General features: G+C 39.6%; 2 protein-coding genes across 2 annotated transcripts; one reads left to right on the top strand and one right to left on the bottom strand.

Annotated features, from left to right (window-relative positions):
* The first annotated feature begins 222 nt into the window (after nucleotides 1-222).
* On the top strand, nucleotides 223-4,378 carry Prp5 (pre-mRNA processing factor 5). The gene is made up of 8 exons (XM_011636441.3): nucleotides 223-474; nucleotides 563-775; nucleotides 965-1,112; nucleotides 1,191-1,502; nucleotides 1,574-1,898; nucleotides 2,009-3,131; nucleotides 3,203-3,734; nucleotides 3,812-4,378. The coding sequence occupies exons 1-8, from the start codon at nucleotides 455-457 to the stop codon at nucleotides 4,232-4,234; spliced, it is 3,096 nt and encodes a 1,031-aa protein (XP_011634743.1). The 5' UTR covers nucleotides 223-454; the 3' UTR covers nucleotides 4,235-4,378.
* Nucleotides 4,299-23,875, bottom strand: Reck (reversion-inducing-cysteine-rich protein with kazal motifs). The gene is made up of 8 exons (XM_011636442.3): nucleotides 23,495-23,875; nucleotides 12,313-12,365; nucleotides 9,165-9,248; nucleotides 8,819-8,855; nucleotides 8,384-8,743; nucleotides 7,657-8,089; nucleotides 5,712-7,083; nucleotides 4,299-5,531 (listed from the first exon to the last, which is right to left on the bottom strand). Exons 1-8 carry the CDS (start codon nucleotides 23,580-23,582, stop codon nucleotides 5,148-5,150), a joined length of 2,811 nt encoding a protein of 936 aa, XP_011634744.2. The 5' UTR covers nucleotides 23,583-23,875; the 3' UTR covers nucleotides 4,299-5,147.
* Nucleotides 23,876-23,895: the final 20 nt, after the last annotated feature.

Genomic DNA, 23,895 nt, shown 5'->3' with positions numbered 1-23,895 from the left:
TGCGTCTAGCATGGAAGAGAACCACAAAAACGTGCACATTACTTACGCGAATAAGGGTACAGCTAAACCGCGACCACTCTCAGGTTTCTCTCTGGTAACACCAAGACTGTACTCTAGGTCAGTTATAAAAAACGGATCTACAGTGATCAAAGATACCGACACGACGTCCATACTAGTTACACTGTAATAATACAGTGCAGCACTGGTAAACAGGTGCCATCTAAAACGTGACTACGATCGCTGTTAGGATTTTCCTTGGTGAAAATAAACGGAAGCGGCTCCAATATATTGAGTTCCAATACATTTCGACGACAAATTCTAATTATTAATAATTAATTACGAGAATAAATGTGTGTGTGTATATAATAATAAAACTTTATTAGCATTTTGAGTATTTAATTAATTAGTGTATAAAGTAATATTGTGTATATTAGTAATATATCCATAATTGAACATGGTGCGAAGTAGTGACAAGTGAGTATTCTTGATTGAGGTTATAATATAGCGTTTGATATTTAAATTCGTTATCTTGGCTGTAATTGTCAAATGAACTTTCACATAGGGACAGGCATCACCGGCGAAGATCGAGATCAAGGTCCAGGTCGAGATCGGCCGAACCTGAGAAGAAACGTCGGCGTTCCAGAAGCAGGGACCGAGAGAGAGATAGAGACAAGGGACGACATAGAGAACGGAGGAGTCGTTCGCGAGACAGAGATAGAGAGAGGAGTGACCGAAGAGAGCGTTCCGAGAGGGATAGGGATCGCGAAAGAAAACGGTATACTGTCAAAAAAAGAAGAAAAAAAAATATATAAGAAGAAAAAGAAACATATTAGTATCTTAGTCCCAAACAAGATTGTTTATAGCTTTTACTTTTCTCTCTGATCACAAATTTATCGAAGATGTTTTCGACAATGATTGTAACAATAAAATAATTTATTGACATTGATTGTTCTCGGTATACTAGTGGAGACAGTAAAGAAAAGCGTCTTACAGGCTCAAAATCTTCGCGCTCTGGCAAAGAACGATCCAACAGGTCTCGCTCGCGTGATAGAAAGGATAAAGAGAAAGGAGATAATGAAGAATTGCCTTTTGATCATACAAAATTGGATAAAGTAAGTCTTTCAAAGATTGCACGAAGAACAACAAGTGAGGTTTATATATGCATATATGACAATTAATTGATATTATAGGAGGAGGAACAAAAAAGACTGGAATTGGAAATGCAAAAGAGAAGGGAGAGGATAGAAAGATGGCGAGCAGAAAGGAAGAAGAAAGAGCTGGAAGCAACCAAAAAAGACGGTAAGACATCTATTTTGGCAAATCTTCAGCTACCCATGAAAAAGTGGTCCCTTGAGGATGATAGTGATGAAGAGACTCCTGTGGTACAGAATAACACCAAGGAAGCAAAAGAAGAAGGTGTAAAGGAAGAAGTTGAGGAAGTGAAAGAGGAGATAAAAGATGAAGAAGAGGAGATTGATCCACTCGATGCTTTTATGGCAGAGGTAGGTAATTAATTGTTGTATTTATATACTTAACTCAATCTTACTTATGTTATATCTAATTGATTTGACAGGTTCAAGAAGAAGTGAGAAAAGTAAATAAATTTGATAGTAAAGCTCCAAAAAATGCCAATAATGGCACTAATTCTACATCGCAGAGTGGTGGTGTGGTTATTGTGACTGGTGTGGCTAAGAAAAAAATACAGAAGCAAAAAGGAGAATTGATTGAACAAAATCAGGATGGATTAGAATATTCCAGTGAAGAAGAAGGCGAAAATCTTCACGAAACCGCGGCCGGTATTGCAAATAAACAGAAACGAGAATTAGCTAAAGTTGATCATGCTACAACAGATTATCAACCATTTCGAAAATCTTTTTATGTCGAAGTGCCTGAGATTGGTATGGTTGTACATTCTTATATTTTTTTCTTTTTTTTTTGTTACATTAATAAATATATAACGCTATATAAATGTGTAGTATGTTATTAATGTATGTTATTATGCACTTAGCGAGAATGACACCGGAAGAAGTAGAGGTATATAAAGAAGAATTGGAAGGTATTCGCGTTAAGGGTAAAGGTTGCCCAAAACCTATTAAATCTTGGGCGCAATGTGGCGTCACCAAGAAGGAATTAGAAGTATTAAAAAAACTTGGTTACGAGAAACCGACACCTATTCAATGCCAGGCGATTCCGGCGATCATGTCTGGTCGCGATCTCATAGGTATAGCAAAAACTGGTAGCGGAAAGACTTTAGCTTTCCTTCTTCCTATGTTTCGTCATATACTCGATCAACCACCGCTGGCCGATGGTGATGGACCAATCGCGTTAATTATGACACCAACTAGAGAACTGTGCATGCAGATTGGAAGAGATTCAAAGAAATTTACAAAATCTCTAGGTCTTTCGCATGTATGTGTTTACGGCGGAACTGGCATTTCGGAGCAAATTGCAGAGCTTAAGAGAGGAGCTGAAATCATTGTATGTACACCGGGAAGGATGATTGACATGCTCGCCGCTAATAGCGGACGAGTAACTAATTTACGTCGCGTGACATATGTAGTGCTCGACGAGGCCGACAGAATGTTCGACATGGGTTTTGAACCACAAGTGATGCGCATTATGGAGAACGTGAGACCGGATAGGCAGACGGTATTATTTAGCGCGACATTCCCGCGACAAATGGAGGCGTTAGCCAGGCGGATATTGACAAGACCGGTGGAGGTACAGGTCGGTGGACGCTCTGTCGTTTGCAAAGACGTGGAGCAGCATGTAGTTGTACTCGAGGAAGATCAGAAGTTCTACAAATTGCTTGAAATTCTTGGACATTATCAAGACAAAGGTTCCGCTATTATATTCGTAGACAAGCAAGAGAATGCGGATACATTGCTAAAAGATCTTATGAAAGCTTCTTATTCCTGTATGTCTCTTCACGGTGGTATAGACCAATGCGATCGAGATTCCACCATATTAGATTTCAAAGCGGGACGAACAAAATTACTCGTGGCCACGTCTGTTGCTGCTCGAGGTTTGGATGTTAAGCACTTGGTATTAGTCGTCAATTATGATTGTCCCAATCACTATGAAGATTATGTGCACAGATGTGGTAGAACTGGTCGGGCCGGAAATAAAGGGTAAAATAAATCTTTAAATTTAAAACAAAATGCTTCTTATATTAAATTTATTACAATATGTTTTTCTTTAGATATGCGTATACTTTTATTACGTCAGAACAAGAACGTTATGCCGGCGATATTCTACGTGCGCACGAATTAGCGGGTGTACCCGTTCCAGAACCTTTGCGCCAATTATGGGAAGGTTACAAAGCTCGTCAAGCTGCTGATGGAAAAAAGGTTCACACTGGAGGTGGTTTCAGTGGCAAAGGATTTAAGTTTGATGAATCTGAGGCTGCTTTGGCGAATGAGAAAAAGAAATTCCAGAAAGCAGCTCTAGGACTACAAGATTCTGATGACGAGGACATAGAAAATGATATCGATCAACAGATCGAAAGCATGTTGGCACCTAAGCGAACCGTTCGTGAAATAGCTAAACCAACTGCGACCAACATCACAGTACCTGGTCAACCAGTACCCAGTGCCACCGATAAGCTCGAATTGGCCAGAAGATTGGCGTCAAAGATAAATATCGCGAAGAATCTTGGTGCCGAGGCAAAAGGTGCCACTCAACAAGCGGCGGAAGCCATACTTAAAGGCGCAGGTCCTACGAATCTTATTACGGTAAGAACTTAATTTTTATTCGAATATTACTGGAATAATTTTATCGTAAATAAATTTTCTTTTACTTTTTTACGTAGGCAAAGACAGTTGCTGAACAACTGGCTGCAAAGCTAAACACGAAATTGAATTATCAGCCACGCGAAGAAGATCTCGTGGAAAGTGATGTGGAAACGGGCGAGCAAACATTCCGCAAATACGAGGAGGAACTCGAAATCAATGATTTCCCACAACAAGCGAGATGGCGAGTTACGAGCAAAGAGGCTCTTGCTCAAATCTCAGAATATTCCGAGGCGGGTTTAACAGTAAGAGGAACGTACATCGCGCCTGGAAAAACACCACCAGAAGGCGAGAGAAAATTATATTTGGCAATAGAATCGACGAGCGAATTGGCAGTCAGCAAGGCCAAGGCGGAAGTATCTCGGCTTATCAAGGAAGAACTCATCAAATTGCAGGCGTCTGGCGCTCACACCGCATCGCGAGGTCGATACAAAGTTTTATAAAGTTTTGGGATCATTTTGTCAAGATATCTTTTAAAGATATCATATTACACGCATACACGGATGATAAAAGTTTAAAAATTTATTATATACATGCAAATGTGTTTGTTTTTAACAAACGATACAATAACAAGATATACTTAACGACTTTGAGAACATTATTTATATCATTGGCACGAACCACTGCAATCCAAGTTTTTTTTTGCAGATTTATAAATAAAATGCGATCATCCACATTGTCCTCTTAACGATATCTATTATCTTAATTTATCTATACATGATACAAAATGAAAATTTGACTGAGCACTCAGCATATGCCAGAAAAATCATTTATGGAAGTTATATTATTAACAAAATCCTGTTTTTCTTTATCGATAAAAAATTAATAACATAATTCGAAAGAATAAAATTTACTTGAGTCTTTGCATAAAAATCACATATGTGAACACACGATAATGCTAATGTCGATCAGTACGCGGACTAATATATAACTTAAGTTTACGGAGTCTTTTTATTTACAACTTATAATGAGCAGTTTTCGATTGTCCGCAACGAAATTATGAATTACGCGCGCAGAAAATCCTATATTTTTTTGTACATCCACTCTCGATATATATTTTTTCCTCTTTGGTAGTATTAATTGATAACTAAAAATACATTCTGCTGTACGCTATTAGAAGGCACTAGAAGAATCACAGACACGAGACACGCTGTAGACATTCGTCGCCGCGAATGACATCGCGATTAGGTAAATAAATGCTTTCAGCACTAAGGACGCAGTAGAAAATAAGATTAATCGCTCATAGCTGCAACTATTCCTAAAGCTCGGATTCAGTTCACGCGATTGAAATGCATCATTAAATATTTCGGACAGGATAAGCGATGTATCTCATTTTCCTTTTGGCATGATCGTAATTCAAGATAAAACATTTAGCGAAAAGATGGTAATAACAATCATCGCGAGCCAAGCCCGAATGTTCATGGCACTAGAAACGTAACCGTGAGCTATTTCAGCTCTGGTCAATGAACCGAGAGGTACTTCTGCCGCGATTCGAGGACTCCTCTCTGAAATCCTGGTGACGAGTTTCTCCGTTTCTGTTACGCAAGCTCGCAGTTGCAATGCTGATACCTTCTTGGTCGTAGGTTGTACGATGATGAAGATGTCGCGATCGGGCGTCATCATACCACGAACAACACATTGCGCTACTTGCAGCTGACGACCCAGAGCGATTAGAAGAGCTTCCAGGGTGACTGAATCTTTATCAGCTTCTTCGTTCATCGTGTAATAAATCCTTTCCAGCTATAAAATAAGGAAAAAGCAAATTAATTCAGTGCATCAAAAATTTCTATAAATATTGCAATGTTGTAATAATGGTTAACAAAAATATATCTATTTTGTGATAACGCAAACGTTTAAAAGATAATCGGAAAGTCTGAGGAGTATCTCGTTTTAATACATTCACTATTACAGTTGAAGTACCTGTTTTTTCGAATAGAACAATTTCGCTGCTCCTCCACAAACAGGACAACAAGCACCGGGTGGGGTAACCCCGATACAATACGGCTCCACCAAAGCAGGACATTGCACGGCGTCACCGCAACGAGGTTTCGCCTGGTCTCCTATGAGACCGACGGCAACGCAAGGACCTGAATAATCCACGCTGACTCCCTCGGCCCAAGCCGCACATTCGTTAGTGTAGACCTCGCCGTTGATACCGCACACTGGGCCCCGAAGGCTGCATCCTTTCAAACAAGGCCCTCTGTAATTCATGGTAGCTTCAGCTCGAATCATCGCACACACGGAGGGATATTGGCGATTCTCTCGATCGCAAACGGGTCCGCTGGACTCATCGCGTGGATTGCAATCTATTGCCACGCACTCGTACTGCTGGCATGGTTTGTGTAAACCCGACAGGCAGATCCTAGGTCTGCGGACGCATCTTTCCGAACTGTCACAGGGATTGGGTATACAAGGATTTCTGCTGGAGCAACTGCCAAAATCTACCTCGGTGGCTGACAGCTCGGCGCATTTTGCCAGGCAAGCCGATGCGAAGGTGAAGCCCAGTCTGCCGCAGACTGGAACGTAATGTGCTGGACAATCACAGGGCAAAGATGCGCGCGGTTCGCCGCAGCTTCTCTTAGAGCACGTAAACTCGCCCTCGAAGCAATGGCAGGGATTGCACTCGAGGTAGAAGTTGGCTTTATGCTGGATAAACCGATCGTGCACCCAGCAAGATTTGAAATCGAAGCAGTTGAGCGTACGGCATTTCTCCAGGCCGTGCGTCGTGCATTGGCATATCTTCAGACAACCCTGCTGATCAAATCGCGGAATCTGGATCCAAGATCCGACTGGAATCAATTGCTTCGACATTTCGCCGAGGGAGCAAGCTGGCACACAACGATAGATCTTGGCGCCGTTCGGTTGAAGCATACAGAGCTGGCCTTGCGGACAAGGATTCGGCTTGCAGGGCGTCGTGATGTCCTCATCAGGATGGATCACAGCCTCGTCGTCTTGCGGATCATCCAGGAACGGTCGTAACGAGACACATGGCGCGTCCGGCTTGCCTGGCGATAATTTGGCGCACAAGGTAGCCGCTGTATGAGGTCCGGTGATCGCGCTCCAGTCCACGCAGCTCGCCATCAGTTCCAAACAATCTTCGCGGCAAAGCCGCGTCTCGTGAACTCTGGTTTCGCAAGGCCGCAACTGCAAAAGACAGGCCGCCGCACGCAAAGTCTCCGCTGGACAAGAAGCGGCAGCACGCACAGGTACACCTAATCCGCGAATAATGCTTCCTCTGGACCAATGGTCAGCTTCCCACTTGGCCGCGTTGTCAGCCGCCGTCGTGCACGTTCTAAAAGGAAAGGAAGAATAAAACAATTAATACATATCAAACATACACGGAAAGAACACTTTTTTGCTGGCAAATCTAAAAATTTGACCACATTTGATACAGATCTGAAAATAATTTTGTGGGCCCATCCAAAATTATTTTGTAGAACACTTAAATATGATGATTAATACTGCAAAAATGTTTGATCTTCCAACAATCAATTTGAATATCGAATATAATAATTTGGAAGGCCCAACAAAATTATTTTCAGATCTGTATCTAGCCAAATTTTTAGATTTGCCAGCAAAAGTGTTCTTTCCGTATATAAATTCAAAATAGATTAGCGGCAAGATTCATAAGACAAGATCTTTGGCGCCTAATAATTTTTTTATTTTTGAATTTATATATAAATTTAAGATGCTGGTATTTTATTTTTGTGAAGAAATTAATATTCGATTATGATGAGTGTTAAAAAATGCTAAATTTTATCAATATCATTTGAAGCTTATTTGCATGTTCGAATTCAAAAATGTTAAAAAAAAAATTTAGATTTCAGATTATTCATCAGGTTTTAATTACACTCACGATTCGTACCTGAACAAAGTCGTAGGTCTATCATTAAACCGCGCACAATAAGATAATCCAGAACAGCCCATCTCACAGGAGTCATCCGCGTCTTCGAGACATCTTCTTAATTCACCCTCTGAATTGGACGAGAGGCACAGTGCATCTAATTGTAGCCAGGCGATTTCCCAGTCTGCTTGAAAGGCTCGCCAGCACAAATTCTGACAGAACGGCCTCGTCGCTTTTGTACAGCACGCCAATTTACCAGCATCCAAAGGTAAACGCGCCGGCTTGCTCGAGCCCGATTTCAATAGGCAACTCCACATCGGCGATTGAGGTAACACGGGGCTACAGTTCTCCGCCAGGCCGTCCATGATTTCCTGGTCGGTTGTCGCAGAGTGAAGAGTTTTACGACACGCATCCCGGCATACAGGAGTCGTGGCTTCCTCGCAACAATGCAAATCTACAAATACAGAATTAGCTAAATTCTAGTGGCTAAATACTTCGAATAATTAATAATTAATCGATATCGAATAAATCAGCGAATAAACGATTAAAATATATAGCTAGATAAAGTTTATTAAGGAATATTATTTTTATAATGATTAAATAAATATGATATTCATAATGTTATTCTTTTAAAAAATTACGTTGTTATATAAGATAACAATAAGGTGCAGTTCAAATTTGACAATTATTAATGTACTGTGATTCTATGTGGATTGAATCATAATTTTTTTATTAAGTATTGACTAACGTTGTTTCGGATCCTCGGCGTGTTTCACTTCGGCTACGTTCTTCAGGCAGTTGGGAATCTGATGAAAGCAACCTTTGCTGCTGTATAGCTTCAAATTAGACTGAGTAGACTTCAAGTTGCTGGGCTTATAAAAGATGTCCTTGCAGATAGTTCTGCATGTATCATTGGAAACATTGTCGCAGCATCGTTCGACCTCCTCACGCTTTTCCAGACAGAAGAAAAACTCAGGTTCGTCACTTGGTCGGCAGGACTCGCTCAGATCATTTTTGGAACCAGATAGGGCACAAGTTGTGCGACATGTTGGATTCTGAGCGAGACGGCAACATCCCCGACCCATCCAATTTTCATTCCGTTTAAGATCTGTTAACATTTAAATAAATCGGAATTTTGAATCAACATTATTGTACACCTGTATACTGCTATGAAGACGCTTACCATTTAACGTCGTGTTCACACATGACCAAAAATTTACCTGAAAAAAAAAAGATTCGAAAGATTCGTGAGAAAAGACAGATGCAAAAAAAAGGAGAGAAAAAGGAAGAAATGAAGGAAGCAAAATGGCGCAATCGATCGATCGTGTGACCGCGAGTCCCGAGATCATCTTTCATAAAATCGTCACCGCGAAATAAAAAAACGTGGATCGCGTTACAGACATCCTAAATCGTTTAAGGTGCCCATTGTCGAGGATACTTCCGATCTAGAATTGAGCTGAATGAAAGAAACGGGCGAGTGTCGATTACGCGGGATTCGAGCTTTAGAAATAAATCGTGTGGCAACTCACCAATTCCACGGAACAAAACTCCAGTAGACGTTGAGTAGCATTTTCCCTCGCTTCGATCTCGGCACCCAAGACTACCAAGGATATCTGTAAAATTATAAAATCAAAGAATGAATACAAAAATTTTGACAAAATCATAAAAAAAAAGATAAATGAATACGAATAAAAATTATTTTCGAACGTTACATCTCGGAGATTTAAAGTTATTTCGGAGAGAAAATATGAATAATAAAGTAGCTAAAAAAGGAGAGAGAGAGAGAAAGAGACTCATCGCACAAATGTAAATTATTTTGACGAGTTATATTTCGTCAACTCCTTCAACGTACACCTCGGCTGACTCAAGTCGAACATTCGAGAACTCCCCAAATTCGAAATGCGGCGTGGCGCATTAGCTGCCATTAAAAATCAAGGACACGAATGCAACGCGCGGACCCCGCGATTTCCTGTTGCCCGTCACTGAATGATAATCATAGCCAGATATCACTCGCGCGTTTCGTCCTCATCCCGGATTCAATCGGCGTCCTCCGCGAGGACACGCCAGATCCACTCGGTATGTCCATCACGATTAGGAGTTACGACCATCCATCAACACGCGGTAGGTCCGACGGGCCCTGGCGATAGGCCCAGTCAAAGGTCGCACCCAACCAGCTGAACATAAATCATCGATCATCCGTTTGTATATTTTTTAGTAGCAATTTTTTAAATTAATTTAAAGACGTTTTGACGAGAACGACGCACAAATCATATTTTTATTTTTATTAAAATAATAATACGGTGAAAAATGAGCTATGTTAAACATTCGATTATATGGAGAAAAGATTTTTCTGACGATATTATTTTTAACTTCTTCGCTACACGAAGAACGCTTTTATTTTATAATTGAGCAATCCAATCCTGCAGAACACTTTTGTCAAGTTAGACTATTATAAATGTTAGAGGCAAAAGTGATGCGGAGCTGAGAAAACGATGTACGTATTTCCGTCGCGGTATATTCTGGGAGGTATGCGCAGCCGGGTCATGTCGCCATGTGGAAAGGGAATGCATTTTCCACTGGCGAATTTTTTCCACCGGCGGTTTTAACCAAGAAATATGTTGGCGACGACAAATTTTTATTTTCTGTGTACAATACAAATGCCTAGTAAACACATTTCTCAAATAATGATGAACTACGAATGACGCGAGATAAAAAATAATTTCATAATTTCTCTGTTTGCTATATCAATGAAACCCTCTGACGCGGGAAATGTTAAATCGTTTGCAAAAATCTGGAACGAATGTTCCTTCAAAGTTCATATGTTTCAGACCAGATAAATCAGGATTCGATGGCCTCCGGGCGAAAACCGAGATCAAAAGATACCGAAATAAAACCACGGGCTTTCGTAATTTGCCGCACGCGCTCATTTGCCGAACTCTCGAACAATGCCACAAACGACTGTGGTCAAGTAATTAAATCAATAATCATCTGTAATTATTTTCAACATAAACTATATGCATTCAGTTTTTGTAGAGATTTATAAATAATATCGATATGCTTTTAAATTACATGTTTTTCAAGCATGACGAGAATTTATTAATTTTAGAATAATAATAGAAAAATAATAGAAGAAAATACATCATATAATTTAAAAAGAGCTAATTTGATAAAAAAAAAGAATCAATTTCATGAAGAAGCGAAATGAAAATATCGTTGATTTGCATTAGAAAATAAAACTCCATGTGTTTTTAATGAAGAAGCCTGTCCACCTCAAGAATAACTCATCATTCGAAGCTTTCGTCACAATTTCCGGTTATTTTATTACTAAATGGCCAAGAAGGAAGCTCAAGTAGTCAGTAGTCAAGCAAGATGATCCGAAGAGACATTTGAGGCTTTCTCAAAGTTTTTCTGCATCTTATATCTGTCGTATTCTGTCGTATTTCACATTTGAATTGAGCAATAACGTCGCAACACGAAGACAAAAATTCAAAAATTTCAAGAAATCGTGTTGAAAAATTTTTATAAAAAAATTTTACTGGACTTTTCTGTATAATTTTTACAGACGACTTTATTTTTCATTTAAAGCATATTTTCAAATATATCATTGATATCATTGATACTGCGAATAAATTCATATCGCAACCTTCGCAGTACTTGGCGATAAGATATTCTTTATGGACAAGATCCTCGTGCATCATTCTGTAATCAACAAAGAGATGCTCCAGGTACATTTCCTCCTTCCTTTTGCCGAATAAACTGTGTGGAGACACGATATCATTGATAACGCGCGGTACGTCCACCGTGTTCAACGCGTCAATTCGTAATATTTGCGTATGAATGAGTCCGTAGGGCGCCCGGAGGGGTCCCGCGTAAATCTCACAGCGGGCCTCCGGTGTCTCCGATATTATCTTCGAAGAGGAGGCTCCCGCAGTCACCTCTAAAGAAGCCACAGTCAGGACGCACCCCACGTCGAGAAACCCTCATCGAAGGAAGCAACGAGGTATCCTTCTCATCTTTTTTTCCACCTATCCATTTCCACTCTTTCTTCTTTTCTCTTTCTCTTCTCTCGCCATTCCGTTTTTATTTCCCGGATCCTAATATATCCACGGACACGACATATTTCGTGTCCTTTATCGTCCCGGGGTCGACCCACGGATATTTATCAACCGCGCGATATCGCATTCGGACGATTATGCCCTCGAGATTGTCTTTTTGAAATTCCCACGGGGCTCCTTCCCTCGCACATAATTAATAGATTGTATTCCGCGGCGTGACCATGGCTAATTTCTTATCGTGGTCGACAAAGGCGTATCTTTGTACAATCTTAAATATTAATTTTGAATTTACGAGCAATTTCAAATTTTATAACATATTTTCTAACAATAACAATTACAGACACTTTGTTCCTAACTCGTTTCAATATGAGATACTAAGTGTGTTTCCTACATTTCAATTTAATTTAATTATATATTTTAAACTATACATTTGTAATATAGCTTTGAAATTTATCTTATATTAATTGTGAATATCTGCATATAACAGAGCATCGCTCTGACGCAGGTGTCTAATTTAATTGCCTTTATTCTTGGAATATGATTTTTAAGAGATGTTTTTAAAATTTCTTAAAGAAGAAGATTGCGAAGAGTGCAATATGTTGTACTTATTTAAGATGCATACCTTGGAGCAAACACTCCGGCAGGAGCCAGCAGCCAGCGAGCAGCAGGACATCTCTGCAACAGACACAGAGGACGGATATTAGCTTTGTACGTCGAGAGAACAGATGGAAGTTATAGCCTGATGAACACGCACGAGGATCTTTTCTCTACTTTTCTGTCGACATGAAACAGACGCGTGTCCTGCGTTACGTCAGTATAAGAGAAGCAGAGAGGACGAGAAAGAATGCATTTTCAAGAGTCTACACGAGGGCACGTAATGTCAAAACTTCGGCCCCGAAAGGACCTCACATATAGAATCGGAGATTTTGATTTATGGAAGGAAAAATCGAAGAATATGCGCATGCGTATTTGATTTATTTTACTTTTATTTATAAAATTACGGGAGATTATTTTTGCTGTTTCTTTTTTTAAATTTTCGAAAACAATAATGTCATTATAATACGGTTGACTATTGTAATATATATTTGCACAACATAGAGTTGAGAAACCTGGTAACGCCGTTATCATTACAGTTTTTCTTTTTTTTATAACAAAGGCCATTATTTATTAATTTTTTATTAATAACTGTGACGATAATAGTTGTATATTTTCAGTAACGATAACAAATTTAATAGTTACTTTTATCTAATAGATACTTTTTATATTTTGAACATATTTTTGAACATATTTATGATATAATTTTCATATCATATTCAGTCCTCGAACTGATATTCATAGTCATAGTTATATTTAAGATCATCTTAAGAATTTATTAATTTATCATAAATCAATTACAGAGCCACATTAACATAAAAACAGACTTTATAAATATCCGTCTTTAAAAATTTATAAACATTAAAATTATTAACATTAATTGGAATACAAAACATACAAAATTAAAATTGGAGGATGAAAAAGAAATGGAAAGAATACATTTGTCTATATATATGTATGAATTTATTGAAACAAAAAAACCACAATCTTTTTACTCGCATTTTAAAATCTTCCTTTTTCATCTTTCTTTTTTCCTGCAAAATGTAAGATAAAAAGTTTTTATTGATTTTATTGATAGTTTAACAAAAAATATTAGAAAAGTAAATTTTTTATCTAAAATCTGACCTCATCTTAGTATTAAAAAAAATGATAACGATAACGAGTTACTTTTCAAAATTAATAACTAATAACGGTCACTAGTTACTTTTTTAATTCGGTCACGATAACGCGTTACTTTTAAAAAATATCTTTCCCAAGCCTAGTGCAATTTTTAATAAAAAAACAAAATAAGACAGAAGTCTCGGGACGGTCGTCGCGGGCGTTTCTCGCCGGTGATCTTAAATATTGAAGTTTCCGTTCCATCCAGCGACTGTGCAATGACATGCAGTCGAGAAATACATTCCGTGTGTCCCCTTTCTTCACAGCGCTTTCAATTATTAAACGATCGAGGGGAATTGTCCGGTAACGTCGCTCGCGCGGATCGAACAATCGAATAAGATATCCTGCCCTTCGCTCGAGAGCCTTTCCTCGTATTTAACGACAAACTCGAAGCTCGTTTCGAGAGTAAGACTGATTTTCGAGCTTCGGGCCGGTACTTATCGTTGGTGGACAGTCTGTTGCCCTTACAACGCTTCGATTGTGACGTAATTATGTACCGCAGCGTCGAGCACGCGTTTATTCCTGTTTCTATATTTCTGACGTGAATGCCTGTCAACGGCTTCTCCCAAACGTGTCACGTTTGACGTGAAAGATCTTTAACGACTTTACGGGGGTTAACATGCGGGTCCGATCAAAGTGACTCGTGTGAAAGGAGCCTTTTGAATGGCGATTGAAATCGTAAGGGCCGCCGACCGCGCCGACACGTATGCACTGCGTTACAATGAAGCTAATAGATACCAATTAAAAGCAAATTGTGAGCTCCCACTCTGTCTCGTTTCGTTTCGAAGAAACGTTCGAATCCGTTACGTACGTACTATCGTGTACGGCAGAGTGCATTTTTTAACGTTGACAGAGTCTCCAGGAAAAATATAGTTAAATATGTATTCTCATATACACATTTATAAATTTTTTACAAATGTCGTTTGAAGCGTCCTTTCATAAAATTATTCTTTCGAACGCGACAGTTTGAATTTCACGTTGTTTGAATTTCACGACACTCAAGGAATTATAATTACGACTATATTGTCGAGAACGGGGGAATATCAATCGCGCCGGGGATCGTTGGCATTCCTGAACAAACAGGAGGGTGCTCGAGGAACGTTCTCCTATTACAGAATAAATTACAAATGTTTGGCTAGATATCGGTTTCGATCACCGACACCTGGCACTTATCCGTTTTGTCACCGAGTTATTCACGTCTGTTCCTAAAATATATCAGCGCCGAGATGATTTGTGAAAGTCGAATCATATTTTCCGCTCTCACATGATTACTATTACAGAACGTATTCGAGACCCGCCGTTCTCTCGTTTATCACCGTAACTTCGACCGCACGCGAGAGTCTTAGTTTATTTTATATTATTGATTTTTCATTTTTTTTTTCTTTTTTTTTTTATTCATTACACGTGCAAGCGCATTTGCGACCACTTTGCCGTCGTAAAAACTCGCGCGGATCGTTTAAGACACCTTTAATCGAATCCTCGCCACAAAGGGCCTTGACGTTTTCCACGTGAAATTTCGCGGCGACAAGTGCGTCACGCCGTTAAACGCGACGTTTTGTGGCTCCTGTTGCGGACGACACAAAAATAGCTGGCGTCGTTCGCGGCCATCCGGCGTTTACACCGATCTAAACTGCGGAGCCCCCTTCACTTTATCCCACCCAATGCCGCGTTACCCGAGAAGCCGAAAAGTTCGTGACTTTGATGAGAAACATCGGATCGATGACTGTATTTCGAATCGAGTAACTCGTAAAGATGATTTATGCATTAGGAAAAAAAATTAGTGCCTTTAACAAAATTGTTTAGTAGCGTTCTTTTCACAGCAGTAAAATGTTTTGTTTTACATAACAAAAAATTTAGTTATTTTTGTAAAATACATTTCTCTACTTCGTAAATAAAATTTCGTATATAGTAAAGCTATTATTTTCGTAAATGTGAATTTATAAATGATTGGATAATTAAAGCTGTTGCTATGTAAAAAAAAAAAAATTCATTTTGTTAACGTCTTTTGATTACTGTACCAAAGGATAAATAGTAATAAGAACAAAATGTAAATAACAAAAAAATATTTCTTTATACTATAAAAAATAATATTTTATAACTAAACAGTTTTATTCGATACATTTCGAGCAAAACTACAAAATCGAATTTTAACCAAATTACTGTCTCATTTCAACAAAATTTTGATTCACGGAACAAAACATTTTTCCTAATGTGTATAGAATGTTTTATTTTCTACGAACGCTGCATTCAGATTTGTCAAAAAGATAAAATTGAAATTACAAAAATTAATATAGAAAATTCGAGCAAATAAAAGATGTTACACAAAAAAAACCAATTTTACTGACAAATCCAAGAATTGACCAGAAACAGATTTGAAAATAATTTTGTTGTACCTTTAAAATTATTACGTATGTTCAAATTGGCTACTAGAAGGAAAACTTTTTATAGTGTTATTATCATGTTCAAGCGTCCTACATAATAATTTTGATAATCCAACAAAATTATTTTCAGATCTACATATGAAATTTTTAGATTTGTCAGCAAAACGCTGTTCTCTCCGTGTAGAAGTGCAATTATACAATTAGAGATAATGTAGTAATATTAGACTCGAGAGAAATCGACGATGACGCTGGTATGTCGGAAAGTGACAAACAGCGCCTAAAGTGGACCGTTTAATTTGACTAATACAAGATTCCATGGAACGGGACCGGTGGCATTTTAAACGCCATTAATACGCTTGATGAAGCGAGGGAGCGTCTCGCGCGTTCTCCTCTGGTATTAGCATAACAAAATAGGAAACGGCCGGCGACACTATAATACTCGCGAATCCTTCCGAGAACGATCGCGCCGCGTTCCATCTCGCGTGTGCCCATTCCATGGATTATATGTTGCGCGATCATAATGCCGTGCCTCGGGGACGTGTTGTAAATTTAATTCGACGTTTTCTCTCGCGGCTTTGTCCCTCGTTTTTCTCCTCTTTGCTTTTCAAACGCACCACGTCGAATGCGCCTAATGCACACTCGCGCCGATGCCCCGCGCCGATAATGACAGATTTCATCTGCAGTAAATCCGGCCTGAGCGCCACGGTAATTCGCGAATGCCGCGTCTAAATTTATACAACGCGCCACGTGATTTTGCATGGCACAACTTCTGAGCCGGTCTCTAACGGGAAATTCATCCTCCGTCGATAAAATATATTTTTTAATCGCGCATTAATCATGCTAGAGAGTAATAAATCCGAAACATGAATCGTTCTGTGATCTCCCCCCCCCCCTCCTCCCTCCTCCTCCCCCGCCTGATTAGAGCCGGAATACCGATTAACATGAATAATGCATCGCGGCACCTATGCGACATTTACGTATCAGTGTCGTTTATGTCTTCCTGCGTGTCTGGTCGCATCCTGTCCCTCCCCCCTTCTCCGAATAATCAGTATGTCGGTCCACGCGCGTGCCCAAGACAATGAGCAATGTCTTCACGCGCGTAATTTACGACGAATTTCTCATTTCTCATTTCTCTCTCTCTCGCCTCGCGAATCCTTCTCGGAACGAAGCGAACGCGTTTCCTCAACGAATTTAAACGAGGTGACGTCGATCGACGGGAATGTGTCGTACAACAGTGATTCCTCCTCTCTGTCCGGCTCCGTTATATGTATACACAATCTTGCATACGGTCGCGTAACTGCATTCGCAGCTGCACGCCTTTCGACTGTGACATCGCCGACGTTGCTCTGCTCTCGTAAAAAAAAAAATCCCTCGTGCAATTCTCACGTTCCGAGGTAACGAGCTTACCAGCGGATGTGACTTATGTGCACGCTGATCCGAAAAAGTCAGAAAAAAGTCACTGCGCAAAAATGTAATGCATCGCGATGCGCCGGGAAAATTTTATCATTCGAGCCATCGAGAGAGGGATGCTCATTTCCTCTATAAATAGGGGCTTCAAATAGAAAAGGAAAATTTTTCTTCGATTGTAAGGGTAAGAAAATAGGCGAATTAATAGGCGAGGCGAAAGGAATTTATTCGCGCGAAGAATTAAAGACACAATCTTCGCAAGATAAATGAGTACTGCGGGGAGACCAAATAGGATTGAGTTTGAAAATAAATATTCTCCGAGTAGAAGACGTCCCATTCATTGCCGATCTGACTGATACTCATTAATCGTGCCGTAATCAATTCTCCGGCCTTCGTGATCTCTGCCTTTCGCAATCCTATCGGCCATTATCGGCGATTACGCCGAACGCGCCGCGTCGTTATCCTCAAATATAAGCGCGATAATCCTCGCGAGGGCATAATTAGATGCTGCCGGCAGGCGAACGAAGCGCGCACGTATCCGGAGAAATTGTATTATACATAATTAATATAGTCATCAAGCTTGCACCCGAGCGAGCCGGTGCATTTTATGGTGCGAAGAAGAGAGAAAGGGAAAGAGGAAATCGACAAGGGGGCAGCGAGAGCGGGGCACGCAGGGGAAATAAAGAGAAGGGAATCGAGATACGTGTCTCTCGACATGTTTTTACTCGGCGTGAAGCTGTCATGGGGTTTTATGTGTTTATTTATCTCTCTTCTCGCGCAGTATACACCATAAATGGCTCCCTCTCTCTCTCTCTCTCTCTCTCTCTCTTTCTCTCGATGGAAGAGTACATATAAGTAATCTTCATGGCGAAGAATCTTTCGGAGGCTTTGGCCGATTGGCAATCCTTCTCTCTTTTAACTCCTTCGTTTGTTCTCTCTCAGTCCCTCGAGATTCTGCTCCCACTTTTTTTTTCTGTTCGGCAAAAAATTTGTGACAACCGGTCCTCCGGAGAACACTATCGAATGTCACTGTAGAATCCACAAAAAGTCCATCCCAGTATTTTCTTAATTACAATCTATGTCTTTCACATTGTAACGTGTGCGATCAGATTTTTGAAATTGATGTATTAATTGTTATCCGGGAAAAACAGTTTTGCTAATATATATATGTATATATATATGTATATAATTGATATATATATATATATATATATATTTATATATATATATCAATTTGGTCAGATATTGATCTAAAAATAATTTTGTTTGATTAAAATAATTGTGTAAGACATTCAAATTGATACTCTAATTTACAAATCAGAGTATCAAAAGTTTTTATAGTACGATCGTCATCCTACATAATTATTTGATCAATAAAAGTAGATCCAGCGAAGTTTTCATACGTTTCAGCAAAATTGTTCTCTTCGTGTGTGATCTTTTATCAGCATTCTGATTTTTTATCAGCATTCTGATCGATTAACTTTTTTTAATGTGTCGCCAGAGTTGGTAATATATATTTCAAGGCTAAAAGTAATGTAATACCATGTTAATGGTATAAAGATGATATTTCATTACTAACACAATTAATATAAATGTGATGTTTCAATCTACATCTCTATCAGCGCTTCATTTGCATAACATATAATACTGCATAATATCATTTTATACTTCTTTGCGTAAGCATAATTACGCCAATTTACAAGTCTTGAATTTCTTCAGTTCGCGAATATGACTCTCAGAAGGTTTGCTATGAAAAAGGAAGACCTGAAGTTCTCTTGAAGAAAACGTTCACGCGCCTTCGATCGTGCCGTTCTGTTTCTCTCGTTTTTATCTTCATATTTACATCATCGCGAATAATCATTATTATATTTAATGTCATCATTTATTTTCTATTATGTGAGTGAAATGGGATGTCGCGGTATTCCGATTCGATTGCGTTTTATTATCTAATCGTCGGAATCGTAAAAAAAAAATCCGCTCATAAAGAAAAAGAAACCAACCGGAGGAACAAAAAAACAGAAAAGCAAAACAAGAGGCTTAATTGCCGATCGACCAAATTATTGTAACCGCGACGTAAATCTTATCGCATATATGACATTAATACATATCCTCGAAATCTCTGAATGTCCGAATCGATGCATACCGTCGATTTAATTGTCGGTCATTGGGCGTGATATATGTGCACAGCCAACATGAAAATTATCGTTTCAGTTCGGATGACGATGTATGAAATCTTAAAACTTCTTCAAAGGTATACAGTGACATTAAAATGAAACATTGAAATTGATACAAATAATATCCAGATTTCTCAATACCATACGATTACGAGACATATAAATCTCTATATTTATTCGCAATAATGAAATTATGCAAGAGCAATAATGATTTTTTGCGCACGTGCAAAATTCGCATATGTAATTAATACCTGATATCTGATAATAATCCGGTTTCGCGAAATTAATATGTATTTTCTAAAATAAGGGTTCTCGCTCAGCTTTTGAAAGGTATAATGGTTCATTGAACGTCATTAGAGCGCGGAAAACTCCCCCGGGATCCGATGATATTAGAATTACTTGGAAAACGTATGACGGCATAATAATGCATTGACGGTTAACGAAGGCGTATCGGAGGCGGCGATGAGCGGATGTTAACGGTTAATTAGGAGTATCGATCTCGATCGGCGATCGACGAGCGAGTGCGACTGTGGGTGCACGCTAGTACATTATGCATATTACAGGCTTGCGTAAGTCCTCCGCTCCAATTTCCAGTTGCGGCGAGACACGCGCGAAATTACACGCTCGACGGTGCGGAGCGCGGCCGCGGCGGCGGGCGATTTTACGCACGCTTAGAACCGGTGTCAAATTTACACCCGGCGATCATAATAATCAACACTCCCCGCTGTCATTAAGAGGCGCGGATTATGTACAAGCCGCCAATTATCTCGCCGCCTTTTACGCGAACTCTGCAAAACAACCGATCCGAGCTATCTCCACGCCCGCCCCGTAGGTGATCAATTTCAAATGGACATCATTACGATCTCAAGTGTTGCCCGTTTAACGATCTCCCCTCCCCCCTCCTCCCTCTCCCCTCCTCCCGGTCACGATTGAATCGCTAAAAAGTCACGGCGCGTGGGACGGCTGTTTTTCCCGTCAATCCGTGTGATTATTTATGCAAATGCACGCGCAAAAATTGCACTCGCGCGATAATAACGTAACGATCACTCATCGGCAAAGAGGAAGAAACGGAGAGAGCAACAGAGAGAGAGAGAGAGAGAGAGAGAGAGAGAGAGAGAGAGAGAGAGAGAGAGACAAACATGAAATTTTATTGACAACACAGATTGAGTCGCTGTCTCGCTCAACGTTCAATTTTTTTTCTCCTGGTACAGCCGGGCCGAAGGTGTCGTGTCCGTATATCATTAGGACGGAATAATTACGTAACACAACGAGAACTTTATAATCATTCACGCGCGTACTGTGTAACTATAAATCAAGCGGCAAATTTTGTAATACGCGCGTGCCAGCGGATTACATTACGTACATTTTCCAGTCGTGTAAATAAATTGCTTCTGCATTCCTGCGACCCGTCAAAACCGACGCGACGCGTAACGTGTTAATCATTTGCGACACATGGATGCAATTCGCATTCTATGTAAATCGTATGCGCATCGGTGACGTCTATTACGGCGCTGTTTACCCTCGGTATCGCTTCTCGAGCGGATGGGAGAGTTGTGAATGATGAATGGAAGATCTATCGCTGCTGATTTATGAGAACAACCCAATAATGCCGTAATATTTTCATAACATGCACGCACTCCCCAGCTCTTAAATCACACAATCCTATGAATCTTAAATTACAATTCTTAAATTACAATCCCATTAAAATCAAATTCAAGGCTGAAGATTAAAATAAAGATCGTGAAAATAAAGTTCCAGTCTGCAAATTGAACGTTAACATTTGATCTTCCATTTACATCTCTTCGAAGCCTGGAACGCATTATGCAATAAATTTTCGATTCTTATTTTAAAAGAACAGTTCTGCCGAAATATAAAAATTGAACCCGATACAGATCTGAAAATAATTTTGTTAGGCCATCCAATTAATTATGTAGTTGACATTGGTTGCAAAAATATCAAAAATTTTTGCAATATTATCATTATGCTTAAGCGTCTTACATAACAATTTTGACAGTTCAACAAAATTATTTTCAGATTTGTATCTAATCAAATTTTTAATTTTATTTCAACAAGATAGTTCTTTTTGCGTAGAGATTGGTCCACGTAGATTCTTCCACGAATCATGCTGTTCTCCGCGTCGCGTATCGTTGAGTACGATCGAACGAGAAGCGAGCGAGCGAGAGAATCGCGACGTGTTATCACCTTTGGCACTCGTGGCTGTACTTATGCTGCGAATGCCACCACTTATGCGTGTGTTTCTCTCTTTTTTCTTATTGCACATATGCGAATACGCCTCCATGCTGGACTGAAAGTAAAGAGGCCGGGGACTGTTAGTGATACTTGGTTCACACGAACGCACGTGCACCATGTAAATTTCAGAAAAGATTAAAAGGAACCAGAGGGATGTGAAAATGGAGAGAGAGAGAGAGAGAGAGAGAGAGAGAGAGAGAGAGAGGAGGGGCGGGGGAGATCGCGCGTTGTGGAAACGTCACCTCGGTAAAACGAACTCCCAACGGAGACTCGCAATTGCATTCGATTTACGATAATCGAGGACAAAACTTATAATGTCGTTAACATTCGCGTTATCTTGCGCTAGCTCGCATATTTATTTCAATGATAATTACGACAGGCAAGCGACAGTGCTTTTAATTTCAAGCGTTCCGAGGCTTAAGATTCTTTCTTTTTCGAAGGAAATTTACAAACGAGTCTCAATTTTTCTCGCAGTTATCAATATTCAAGTTCATTTGCATTCAAGATAAATAGAAACGCATAAGTCATATCGTGATGATCGCGATGGAAATCCAAGATTTTATAACAAAAAAAGATTAAGTTGTTTTAAGTGTCGACTATGGAGGAATTTTAACGGGATGACCGCGCGGCGGAAGGAAGCGGAGCTTTTTGCGGCACGACGATCCGTGAGAACTCGAAGCACTTCTCGAGTCAAATCGCGATAAAAAAGCTCTTTCCCGAGCCCGCACGTTCCTTATCCCGGGGAAGAGTTTTCAGCGAGGCGAGCGAGGCGAGACATTAAAAATCGCCATACGGACAGCGGGGTGCGTATGCATGAAAAAAATCAGCGCGACGAAGGGATCGGAGGAGAGACCGGGGGAAAAAAGGCGGGGGAAGTCCGTGCGCACATGTGGCGGGAAGTTGTCGTTGATATCTTCTTGCCGCGCGATGACGAACATTCTCGCGAGGAATGGGTTCAATGAATCTGTCCTAAGATCTCGTATTTTTGCGCGCCGCGCAAAAGCGCTATTAAAAGAGAAAGACAGAGAGAGCGCGCGTGAGAGAGAGAGAGAGAGAGAGAGAGAGAGAATCAAGCGGCGTGACATCGCATCAGCCGATCTTAAAAATAATCGTGGTTCATCTGGTGACATGATAAGTTGCTCCGCTAAAATAGCGACTCTCGTAATCCGCTGTGAAAATAAATATAGCTAATATATGACAGAATCGATTTCGACGCAAAAGTTTTATACTTTTACAATTTTACACTTATTATTTTGGATGAGCGTGTTCCCAAAGTAAGAAATTCGCTATTAATTATAAATTACTACAAAGTTTCTATAGAAAATAGTTTCTATAGAAAATATTTATTGAAATATCTAAAATATTAGCCAGATACAGATTTAGAAACAATTTTGTTAGATTTCTAAAAATAATTATATAGGACAAGTACCAAAAATTTGTGCAATTTGTTATCATCATGCTTAAATATATTACAGAATTATTTTGATAATTCAGATATATCTGACCAAATTTTTAAATACATCAGCAAAATCTGATTCTTTCTGTATGTATACGTGCCAGCTGATTTCTCAATCAATTGTATATTTCGTGAAGAAAAATAAACATTGAAATGCACATCTTGCAGAAAAATTAAAATTAAAATTAAAAGTTTAGAGCTTCGCAAAGATAATGGATTACTAACTCACTTTAATTTATTCGATTCATAGAATCAGATTTTAACTCATTCGTTCATTCAAAAGCATAGGGATAAATTTGTCATCCTTTCAACTTTTATTCGTACATTTCACTTTATCTATTTCTTTATAAAACGCTCACAGGAAGAAGATAAAAAATTATTTACCTTGCGCTGCATCAAGAAAGGGATTCGCGACGGCCGGCGCGAGAATCGTCGCGATCGTTGTTATCAGCAGCATCGTCAAGCGATACATTTTTCGATGCGCGAAGCACCCTTCTCTTGAATCCTTGTATAAAAGATGCGCGCGTTCACCTCATCTCACCACCGCACGTCGTCGTGAGGGAAGGAAAAGAAGCAAAAATGCACGAGGAAGAAAGAAAAGGAAAAAGAAAATGAGGAAAGAGAAGAAGATGTCAGGTAGTCTCACGGACGAGTCACGGAGGAGTCACATGTCGAGACGAGACACGCGTGGCACTCACACAGAAGATCCGAGATGTGCACTCGAGCACAGCTCGCGGGCGACTGAGCTTTTCGTGGCACTTATATGAGCCACGAGTTGAGCTTTT

This window comes from Pogonomyrmex barbatus, unplaced genomic scaffold (genome assembly GCF_055798465.1).
Source record: "Pogonomyrmex barbatus isolate J1 unplaced genomic scaffold, ASM5579846v1 scaffold12, whole genome shotgun sequence".
Classification (NCBI taxonomy): Eukaryota; Metazoa; Arthropoda; class Insecta; order Hymenoptera; family Formicidae; genus Pogonomyrmex; species Pogonomyrmex barbatus.
The sequence above is the reverse complement of the archived record's forward strand: the minus strand, read 5'-3'. Positions and strand labels throughout refer to the sequence as shown.

Bases quoted from the DNA above. Each gene is read 5' to 3' on its own strand.
- Reck (XM_011636442.3), bottom strand. From the start codon at position 23,582: ATGTATCGCTTGACGATGCTGCTGATAACAACGATCGCGACGATTCTC. The intron at 8,856-9,164 runs GTGAGTTGCCAC...TTTTTTTTTCAG, and splicing joins AGTTTTGTTCCGTGGAATTG to GTAAATTTTTGGTCATGTGT. The intron at 7,084-7,656 runs GTACGAATCGTG...CTTTCCTTTTAG, and splicing joins AGACCTACGACTTTGTTCAG to AACGTGCACGACGGCGGCTG.
- Prp5 (XM_011636441.3), top strand. From the start codon at position 455: ATGGTGCGAAGTAGTGACAA. The intron at 776-964 runs GTATACTGTCAA...TCGGTATACTAG, and splicing joins AGGGATCGCGAAAGAAAACG to TGGAGACAGTAAAGAAAAGC. The intron at 3,735-3,811 runs GTAAGAACTTAA...TTTTTTACGTAG, and splicing joins GTCCTACGAATCTTATTACG to GCAAAGACAGTTGCTGAACA.